Below are 10,665 nucleotides of genomic sequence, written 5' to 3'. Positions count from 1 at the left end.
TAAATTCAGGCTGCAAAAATGGGTGACATATACTGCATCTTATTTTGCCGCAGGACGGTAAAAGCGTTGAAGGAAACAGTACTGAGATAGAAGATCGATCTTGGGTTTTTTTATATAAAGAGCTTTTTAATGATTCATGTGATCAAGCTGTGATTGTAACCTAGTTTATGATCCAACATGCCGCTCTGTTTGCTCACTTTCTCTTGAGAATAAAAACACACACCACAAAACATCTTTCAATCATCTTTTCAATAACAATTTACTTATTTGAAGAATACATAGATAATTCCAAGACATTAATTTCACTAATGATCTGTAAAAGCAGTTTTAAACCAGTATGCAATTTATTACACTTTATGATATTAGTGCACCGCATTTAAACCATAGTATCTAAAACAATACACTCATTTCATATTCAAAGGCAACAGTTAAATTCTTTTGATTTATGAATTCAAAATCATGTAAACAATTCTGGAATGTCAGCATCTGCTTCAATATATGATGTTTGCATAAAGATGCATCTTCAGTAACCTGAATGGAATAGCACAATGATGAATTCAGTCCAATGCCAAGAAAAGCATTCATTCAGAGTGCATTTATATTTATTTATACACTAATCGAATGGTTTTTGCAGAAAGGCAGCTCTGAAAAGAGGTAAACTGCATTTGCATTGATCTGCTAAAGGGCAATACATATTCATCTCAAACATCATATGGATACAATTCTCACTAGAAAGGTCAGATGGTGCAATAAAGCCATAATGTGTGCATCTTCATTTTCTAGGAATTGCATTATTTTTCTCATCTCGTGTTGTACTTGTATAAAACAAAAATGAAAAATCGTTCTCAGTATAAAAGATTTGGCAATATAATTTTTCCCCGTTATCAAAAGAAACCAAACGTGCTTTGGAGCAAATGTACTGATGACAGAGAAAAATATACTTCCATTATGGTTCTCTCTGGGTCAGTTGCTGAATGCCTGGAGATGTTCGTTTGGGGCGACGGTCTTTCTCTTTGGTGTTTTAGTCTCTAAATGTGAATCTTATTGGTGTCTGCAGGAATAAAAGCATCTTGGGTGGTCCCGTATACCTAAAAGCACCATGGGAGATTAGGAACAGTCATCCTTTGCATTTCCTTCAGCGTCTGTCCTTTGAGAATGCAAGAACGACTCCCATACAGCCAAACACTGCAAGAAAACACAGATACACATACATTTATATTAAAGCAATAAGCTGTGGGAAGCAGTGTGATAAATTGATTTAGACACGTTAGACACAACAACAAACTTTACCAAAGACTTTAGATATACAAAGACGGTGCACTCGTGTTACTTATGAATGGGAGAAAGTGCAACGCGCAATATGGCGGAATAAGTCCCGCCTTCTAAATAAAAGAGCCAGTCGCTGATTGTTAAAGTCATCGCACAGGACTGCACATGTGCACTGGCGTATCTAGCCTGAAAGACAAGCTTTTTTAATGCTTTTTGAACATAAGAAACACGATTTATGGGAAATGTCAGATTTTGTTGCTGATTTGAAATGTTATTTAATTGTGAGTTCGGCAGGCAGTTTTTCAGATTTCAGGATTCCCCCATTCAGATAGATAGGACTTGGTCTTGGATGCCCGAAATAGCTGTCTGGAGGCATTGCAAATATGGCTGCAGAGTGAACAGAGTTTACTTGAAAGGGAATCTGACTTTTAGAAACAATGCTAACAGCAATAAGACAATGTTCAATAAATAATTTAAATAAAATGAGATATATATATATATATATATATATATATATATATATATATATATATATATATATATATATATATATATATAATAATATATAATTTAATTTGTATAAATATAATTATATACACTGCTCAAAAAAATTAAAGGAACACATCAGATCTCAATGGGGAAAAATATCATGCTGGATATCTATACTGATATGGACTGGGTAATGTGTTAGGAACGAAAGGAAGCCACATCATTTGATGGAAATAAAAATTATCAACCTACAGAGGACTGAATTCAAAGAAACCCTGAAAATCAAAGTGAAAAAATGATGCAGCAAGCTAGTCCATTTTGCTGAAATTTCATTACAGCAACTCAAAATGGTACTCAGTAGTTTGTATGGCCCCCACATGCTTGTATGCATGCCTGACAACGTCGGGACATGCTCCTAATGAGACGACAGATGGTGTCCTGGGGTATTTCCTCCCAGATCTGGACCAGGGCATCACTGAGCTTCTGGACAGTCTTACCCCCTTTCCACCAGCACGAACCGGGTGCTAGTTCAGAGCTAGTGCTAGTGCCAGTTCGTTGTTGGTTCAACTGAGGAGCCTTCTAAGAACCAGTTTGCCTTTCCATGGGCTAGAGAGTCAGCATAGAGCCAGGGTTTACGTCACTGTATACGTCTCGTATTTCACAGCAAAGCTAGCGCTGTAGCGCCAAACACAAACACACCGAGCTTGTTTGAGATGCATCGGCTTCTCGAGCTATCGGCAGCTGACATCAAAGCACCGCGAGAACGATCCCAAAGCACGAGGAGAAATGCCCCCGCACATCTGCGGCACTCCGATGTCACCCGCCGATCGGTCCGCGCTGCTCCGATGCATCTCGAACAAGCCTTCCATCAACAATGGCGGACATTTCGCTACTATTGATGCTCATGGCTTTGCGAAACTACATCGGCATCCAAACACGGCTCGCCGTAATTTGTATATAGACGGAGATTAAAATCGAGCTGCTATTAGCTCGATTAGCTGCTATTTCAAAAATGGCGGTCACAAGTTTCTTGTTGGTCACGGTAACCCCGCCCCCAGCCCCTGATGCAAGCGGTTCTTACTTCTAGCCCAGCAATGTTTTGCTGCTACTTACGAACCACTTTTCCTGGTTCAGAGCTGGTGCTTTGTGTGTCGAAAGACAAAGAACTGATTTGAAACTTGGCTCTGGCTCCGAACCAGGAAAAGGGGTATCTGAGGTGCAACCTGGCAGTGTCGGATGGACTAAAACATAATGTCCCAGAGGTGTTCTATTGGCTTTAGGTCAGGTGAGCGTAGGGACCATTCAGTGGTATCAATTCCTTCATCCTCCAGGAACTGCCTGCATGCTCTCGCCACATGAGGCCGGGCATTGTTGTGCACCAGGAGAAACCCAGGACCCACTGCACCAGCGTAGGGTCTGACAATGGGTCCAAGGATTTCATCCCGATACCTAATGGCAGTCAGGGTGCCATTGTCTAGCCTGTAGAGGTCCTAGCGTCCCTCCATGGATAAGCCTCCCCAGACCATCACTGACCCACCACCAAACCGGTCATGCTGAACGATGTTACAGGCAGCATAACGTTCTCCACGGCTTCTCCAGACTCTTTCACGTCTGTCACACGTGCTCAGGGTGAACCTGGTCTCAACTGTGAAAAGCACAGGGCGCCAGTGGCAGACCTGCCAATTCTGCTGTTCAATGGCAAATGCTGGGCAGTGAGCACAGGGCCCACTAGAGGATGTCAGGCCCTCAGGCCACCCTCATGAAGTCTGTTTCTGATTGTTTGGTCAGAGACATTCACACCAGTGGCCTGCTGGAGGTCATTTTGTAGGGCTCTGGCAGTGCTCATCCTGTTCCTCCTTGCACAAAGGAGCAGAAACCGGTCCTGCTGATGAGTTAAGGACCTTCTACGGCCCTGTCCAGCTCTCCTAGAGTAACTGCCTGTCTCCTGGAATCTCCTCCATGCTCTTGAGGCTGTGCTGGGAGACACAGCAATCCTTCTGGCAATGGGACGTATTGATGTGCCATCCTGGAGGAGTTCCGATTGCCTGTGCAACCTCTGTAGGGTCCAGGTATCGCCTCATGCTACCAGTAGTGACACTGACTCTAGCCAAATGCAAAACTAGTGAAAAACCAGATCTGGGAGGAAATTATATATTTTTAAATCTATTAATCTATTATTCTATAATAGATTTTAAAATTATATAATACATCTATAATATATATTATTAATATCTCATTTTATTTTATATAATAAAAATATATAAATAAACTCAATATAAACTTTCCAAAGCAAATGTGAGTGATGCAACACTATCATTATGCATCAATTTCTTTAATCTGTAAAAACTCTCTGACTGCAGTGAAATAGATGGATGTTTAAACACTGTTAACCGTAAGGCCTGACAAGTGGCTGCCATTTGGTTTCCAATTTCATTCAGAAACTGCGGTCGCTCCTCATCCCGAGTGCCATTTAGGTGTCACTTTCTAAGCCCTTGATAAATGTCTTCACAGGGACTCGTCAACCGCTGCCCAAGCCCCGAAACACCTCGACACACCTCGGCCCAAACCGCTCGAATGCCACTTGCAAGCATGTTTCATAGCAGAATCTCTGGAGGCTCGTTGGCAGCGGCCGACTGGCTGTCAAAAGCAGTTAATCAATGTACTCCATCACCACAGGATTCAGACGTGACGTGACCTTGGTAAAAGACTTTAGACAGGCCATGTGTGAGGGCGCTGGACCACAGTCACCCTCCGAATCACACCAGGACACAGCTATATTTGTCTCAGTTCCAAGCAGCCCAGTTTAGGGAAGCAGACATTTATATAACTCTGGTTCAAGATATTGATTAAGCACAGCAAATAACACTGCATGTCAAAGTTGAATGGGACAGATGTGATCGGGATTGGCACCACCAAATCCCGGCAGCTGGGTAAAAGGGCGATCACTCAAGACTTTAGTGTGCCATTTATTTGCAGGAGATTGATATGAAAGCATAAAGAATTGTCGTATTTCACTTGCTAAAGTTTGGAGAACTCTAAACTGTGCATTCATATTGGAAAAGACAACTGACAAAAGCTACTTTAGTGATAAATCACAGGACAGCGCTGACAACTAGTTTCTGCGTTCCTCTCTGTGTACGCAATCTTCACGTTGTGCAGATACTGTTTGTATGAGTGTTCGTGCCACGATGCAGCTGCACGAGCGCGGTAGCTCAAAATAATATACATCCAATCGTCTAAAATCGCTTGAATGTCCAAACTGGCAAACCTTAAAACAAATACAACTGACAAAGTTTAGTGAATACGCAAGGCTCACCGCTCGCGCGCCATCACTATGTGTTGAACCGGCGTTCACCTGCGTGTTGCTTTTATGCCACTGACTGGATGGGGCGGAGTCATGTGGCTACACAAGCGGTAGTATGTTTTTGAGGGGGAAGTATTAACAGGATTAAAAAAACGAAATAACCGACATGGGAAAATTACGTTGGTTAGAGTTTCTGAATTTCGGTTTCGATTTTTTTTCGATTAATCGTCCAGCCCTACACTGGATTATTTCAATTAATGGCAAAATGAAAGTTTAGAAATGTGAACTGATATTTCCTACTGACACAATACAGCAAAAGATACAAATAACTGGCTTAAAACCTTTTCATTTGTGCTCCGAATCATCCTGAAGCAGTGTTTTGAAATCGGCCATCACTTTATAAGTCGTTATTTTGTTTTGTTTTTTGGCAAATATTCTCGTCGCTTTATAATATTAATTTTGAACCACTGTACTCACATGAACTGATTTAAATATGTTTTTAGTACCTTTATGGATCTTGAGAGAGGAAATATCATTGGTGGCTATGCAGACCTCACTGAGCCATCGGATTTCAACTAAAATATCTTAATTTGTGTTCCAAAGATTAACGAACGTCTTATGGGTGTGAAACGGCATGAGGCTGAGTAATAAATGACAGAATTTTCATTTTTGGGTGAACTAACCCTTTAAACTGTGTCAGAAAAAAAATAATCTTAATTATGTCAGATTACACTTAAACAAAACATTGTCAGGTCAAAGTGTCTGAAAACTTTTATCAATTTTACTGGTAGTCCCAGTTTACTTGTATATGTCACAGTTTACTTTATTTTGCTATCCTCACTTACATAAAATTAACTCTAGTGTCCTGCACCCAATAGTAAAAAAATATAAAAAATATCTATATTCGTGTCTGAATAACTTTTGGTTTGACTGTATATATATAAAATTCGGTCATTTTTGGCTGAACCATCCTTTTGAAGTACCTCGGTTGACTCTTCCAGCACAAATTATAATTACATTAAATAATTATAATAAAAGACATATATATATAAATAATTTATATATATATATATATATATATATATATATATATATATATATATATATATATATATATATATATTTTATATATATATATATATATATATATATATATATATATATATATATATATATATATATATATATATATATATCAAATAAGGGGAAAAAAATATGAAAAAGAAGTGATCACATTCAAAAGTGGAAAATGCATTTTTCTGATCTCAGCAAAGGATGACATGTAATTTTCCTGCAATTTTCCCATTTGTCATGAGAAAATTACTTCAGCTTTCCATAGAAATTGTGGAAGTACAAGAAAAAAAAAAAGAGAAGAGAAGAATGAAAAGTTGAGCACAACTAACTTTTAAGAATATGTTCTACAAGCCTCAGAATCAATGACAAAAGCCTTATTTGCAATGCACTGCACATAAGCGTACACTAATAAAAACTATAATAAAGGCAAAATACATGTGGCCATTCCAGATGAGAAGCACTGAAGAGAAGAGTTTTTTGACAAAGACTGAGCATGTCAATACCCATTTCAGCAGTCTAGACAGTAAAGGGTTTGCTTTGCAACACGTCTCTGTCTGAAACATGGTTACTGATGGTTTCAACCTCTGTAATGGGAGGGTCATTATCTTTCCACAAGCTCTGACGCTAAAGCCAAAAGTGTCGGTATCCAAGCAGCGATGCATGAATAATAGCATGCATCAACACAGACACACCTGAGACGTAACTGTGCAGATCAAACGGCAAACAACAGATTTAGGAGAAGCTACACAGTCAAGGGCTCGAGATGTGAATTGTGAAATGTCAGTTGCATCAGCTGTTGCTTTAACTCTGGTAACAAAGCAAACGTTTCAGCTGTCTGAAAATCCTGCAAAAGCTCTGTGCCGGTTGAATTATATGTAACATTTAATGACAGCTTCCTCATCTTTGCCATCATTTCAGCTACAGCCTTGTTGCTATGGCGTCTCCATGGCAATTCTCTGAAGTTGCCATGTTGCAGTACATGGCTGCTGTGTTTGTCTGTAATGTACGGCATGCAAATGCTGAACATCCACCCACACCAGCATGCAGTGCTTCTTATATATCAGAGTTTGCATTGTTAGCATAATGTGTACAGAGAGGTGAGGTCAAATGCAAACGTCTTCATGATAGGTTAAACCCAAGATGTGAAACTGAATAATAAATTAAAATACACAGTAGTAATGTTGTTTAGACCTGGAAGCTACTATTAATTATTATAATTATATTATATACATTATATAATAAATATATCAATTATGATGATATATGATAATAAATGATTATAAAGGTGTAATTATTAATTAAATAAATAAATGTATAATTATTATAGTAGAAACAAAAAAATATACAATTTATTTGTGTTCCACAGAAGAAAAAGTCATACAAGTTTGGAACGACACAAGGGTGAGTAAATGATGAAGTAACCTTTAAAAGAATACTGGTTGACCCCTCCAGCAAAACTTGGTAAAATGAGGACATTCGGAGGTGGAAAATGCATTTTGCTATTCTCAACAGAGACTTGCATGTCGGCAATTGTCCCATTTGTCGAAAAAAAAAACTACTTTAGCAGGGAGAACGGTAAATGTAGAAACGACCAAAAGAACAAAATATTATTACAACAGTATAATTCATTCTAAACCTAAACTTACCCCAAAACCTACACATCACAGAAAACTTTCTGCATTTTTACATTTTCAAAAAACATAATTCAGGATGATTTATAAGCCGTTTTCCTTACAGGGACCAAAAAATAACTAAATAACACACAAATTTCGCGAAACATTTACATCAATTATATTATGTGGGTAACCAAACTGTTTCTGGTCCCCTTTGACATCCATAGTATTATTATTTTTTTTTTCATACTATGGAAGTCAAAGGGGACCAAAAATGGTTTGGTTACCCACATTCTTCAAAATATCTTCTTTTAAGTTTCACAGAACAAATAAACTCATACAGATTTAGATTAGACAACTTGGAGGTGAGTAAACGATGACAGAATTTTTATTTTTGGGTGAACTATCGCTTTAAGGCTGGCGAAGTCCTCTTACACAAATGCATTCGCCCATTCGTGTACTCGTCTCTCTCTGTTTTTCTACCTCTTCTTACACCTTATCTTTTAGGTCTCTGTTTGATGCTGTCAGACTCTTCCTTCCACATTAAATAAAAATGCCTCTTTGCCTGGAGGTTACACATAAAAACATGCATGTGAGGAACAGGTTGTCTGCAAAGCCCTGTGAGCATGCAGTATTTATTTCCATTTCTTGTATTTTAGCTTTCAATTTCAGTTTAGTTCTTGTCAGTTTTAATGATGCATGAATAGCTTGATTGTGAAACCACTGTTGATATATTATTTGGTTGCCTAGCACCATATAACACACACACACACAAAAAAAAAAGAGTCAGGATTGTGCGATAAAGTCGCAATCATCTTTCTATTTTTCGGAGAAAAACGTCAGAATTACGAGGTAGAAACTTCAGAATTGCGAGATATAAACTTGCAATTCTAACTTTTTTCTCGCAATTCCGAGGTTATAGCTTGCAATTCTGACTTTTTGTTCTCCGAATTGCGAGATATAAACTAGGGTGTGCACAAATAGTCGAATATTTGAATATTCGTTCTGTAATTAATATTCGAAAAATAAAAATACTATTCGAATTTTACCATGTTGCTTTGCTGGCCGTAAATGCAGTGAATCTATGATAAATCCTAAGCACTAAAACTCACAGTTATAACTAAATGCGCCGGGTGGCGCTGTGGAGCGTGTTTTATTTGATTGTCACAAAGTTTGGAATTACTTGGATGCAAATGATCTTACACAATGGAATTACTTTTGATCAAATAAATTAATGAAACTGAGTTATCATAATATCACCATCATAATGAGAAAGCACATGAAAACTAAACACCCGTCGAATGAGGAAAGACAGCTGTCCATCACTTACATTCACGACAGGTAAGCGCAGCTGTAAGTTATTCCAGAGTGAGCCGAGATGATAACTTATCTGATAGCAAAATGATTTTGAGACATATGCTTACTTTAAGTTTCGTCGAGGGAGATATATTTACGAACAGAAAACAAAGTGCTGCTGTTAGAAACTTAGCTTAGCATACCGTTATGTTTTATCGTTATCTTTGTGTTTCTGCAACGTCTGTCAGCGCGGCTCGTTTTCTGACCCGAGCATGTGGATATTATTGTTTTTCTCAACATGAACAGGTGAAACAATATAAACACGATAACCATATACTGACTCGAGTGTATTATGTACCTTAAGTTTTATACGATAACTGGCACTGTCTGCTTTATTAGTGTTTTTCCCGTTCGCGCTGCTTGAGCTAAAATGCTTTTGTTCGTTATATTTTTTGTTTACACATATTGTTTAATGCTTTGAACTAAAATAAAACCTTAAGATATAATTTAAGCTTGTGTTTAATCGTAAGCTTGTTCAGAAATGGTTACAAAATCTTGACGAATGTAAAAAAAAAAAAAACGTCTTTCTCATTTTACGTAATTTAAATAAACGAATATTCGTTTTTTATGAGCCCAAATATTTGAATATAATATTTTGGATAAATGCCCATCCCGAATATAAACTTAGAATTGCAAGTTATAAAGTCTGAATTGTGAGATAAAAAATTGCAATTACCTTTTTAAAATTTATTTCTGAAAAAAAAAAAAAAAAAAGTCAGAATTGAGAAATATAAATTTGCAATTCTAACTTTCATCTTGCAATTCCGAGGTTATATCGCAATTCTGACTTTTAATTCTCAGAACTGTGAGAGACAAACTCAGAATGGCAAATTATAAAGTCAGAAGAAATATGAGATATAAAGTTAGAACTGCGGGTTTATAAATCACAATTCTGACATTTTTTCTCTGAATTCCATTTATTCCATGGCGGCAACAAGCTTCTAAAGCCCCTAAATGTCATGTACAAAACAAAAAAAAAAAATCTGAGGTCAGGCCTGGAAAATTTATTTTCTAAATCAGACCTGAAATTACAAAAACATCTATGATTTTCTCCTGAAATTGATTTAGTTTTTGTTCCAACTGTAGTGCATGTAATTAGTTTCAGTCCAGTTTTTGTTCTTTTGCAAAGTTTCCCTGCTAGTTTGTGTCTTGGTAACTGTTTTTGTCTGCAGTCAAAACTACTTTGAAACCATAGCTTGCCAAACTACTCATTTAAAGTAATTTCCCTCAACACTGCAGTGAATGACAGTTTTTGCAGCACGGCTTATTTTTAAGTCTGTTTCCATCTTAAAAATCCCAGTGGATGTCTCCTCACCCTCTCCAGAGACATAACAGAGAGTTTGTTCTGTTCTCGCTATAAACGCATGCATCCGTTTCTGTCCAACAACAGGTTGGTCTCTAGAGCCTCTAAGGTCACAGCAGGTAACCAGAGATCACAACATCTCTAAAACACTTTTTTCCTTTGCTTCTCATTTTATTTTGTGCTGTTGAAAAATACCTTCAACTTTGAGGCCATAATTTATTGTTCAAGACCGAAAAGCAAAGGAAAAGACCTTTAAA

The 10,665-nt window shown here is 37.6% G+C and overlaps 1 protein-coding gene across 2 annotated transcripts in view; it reads right to left on the bottom strand.

The window, feature by feature from the left end:
- Positions 1–234: 234 nt before the first annotated feature.
- Positions 235–10,665, bottom strand: part of snx7 (sorting nexin 7) — a 30,981-nt gene continuing 20,550 nt past the window's right edge. For both annotated transcript variants that reach the window (XM_048174624.1, XM_048174626.1), the window contains one exon: positions 235–1,185. In XM_048174624.1, the coding sequence (XP_048030581.1) occupies positions 1,108–1,185 (78 nt within the window). In that variant the 3' untranslated portion in view covers positions 235–1,107. The remainder of the gene's footprint in view (positions 1,186–10,665) is intronic.

This window comes from Megalobrama amblycephala, linkage group LG22 (genome assembly GCF_018812025.1).
Source record: "Megalobrama amblycephala isolate DHTTF-2021 linkage group LG22, ASM1881202v1, whole genome shotgun sequence".
NCBI classification, from domain to species: domain Eukaryota; kingdom Metazoa; phylum Chordata; class Actinopteri; order Cypriniformes; family Xenocyprididae; genus Megalobrama; species Megalobrama amblycephala.
The sequence above is the reverse complement of the archived record's forward strand: the minus strand, read 5'-3'. Positions and strand labels throughout refer to the sequence as shown.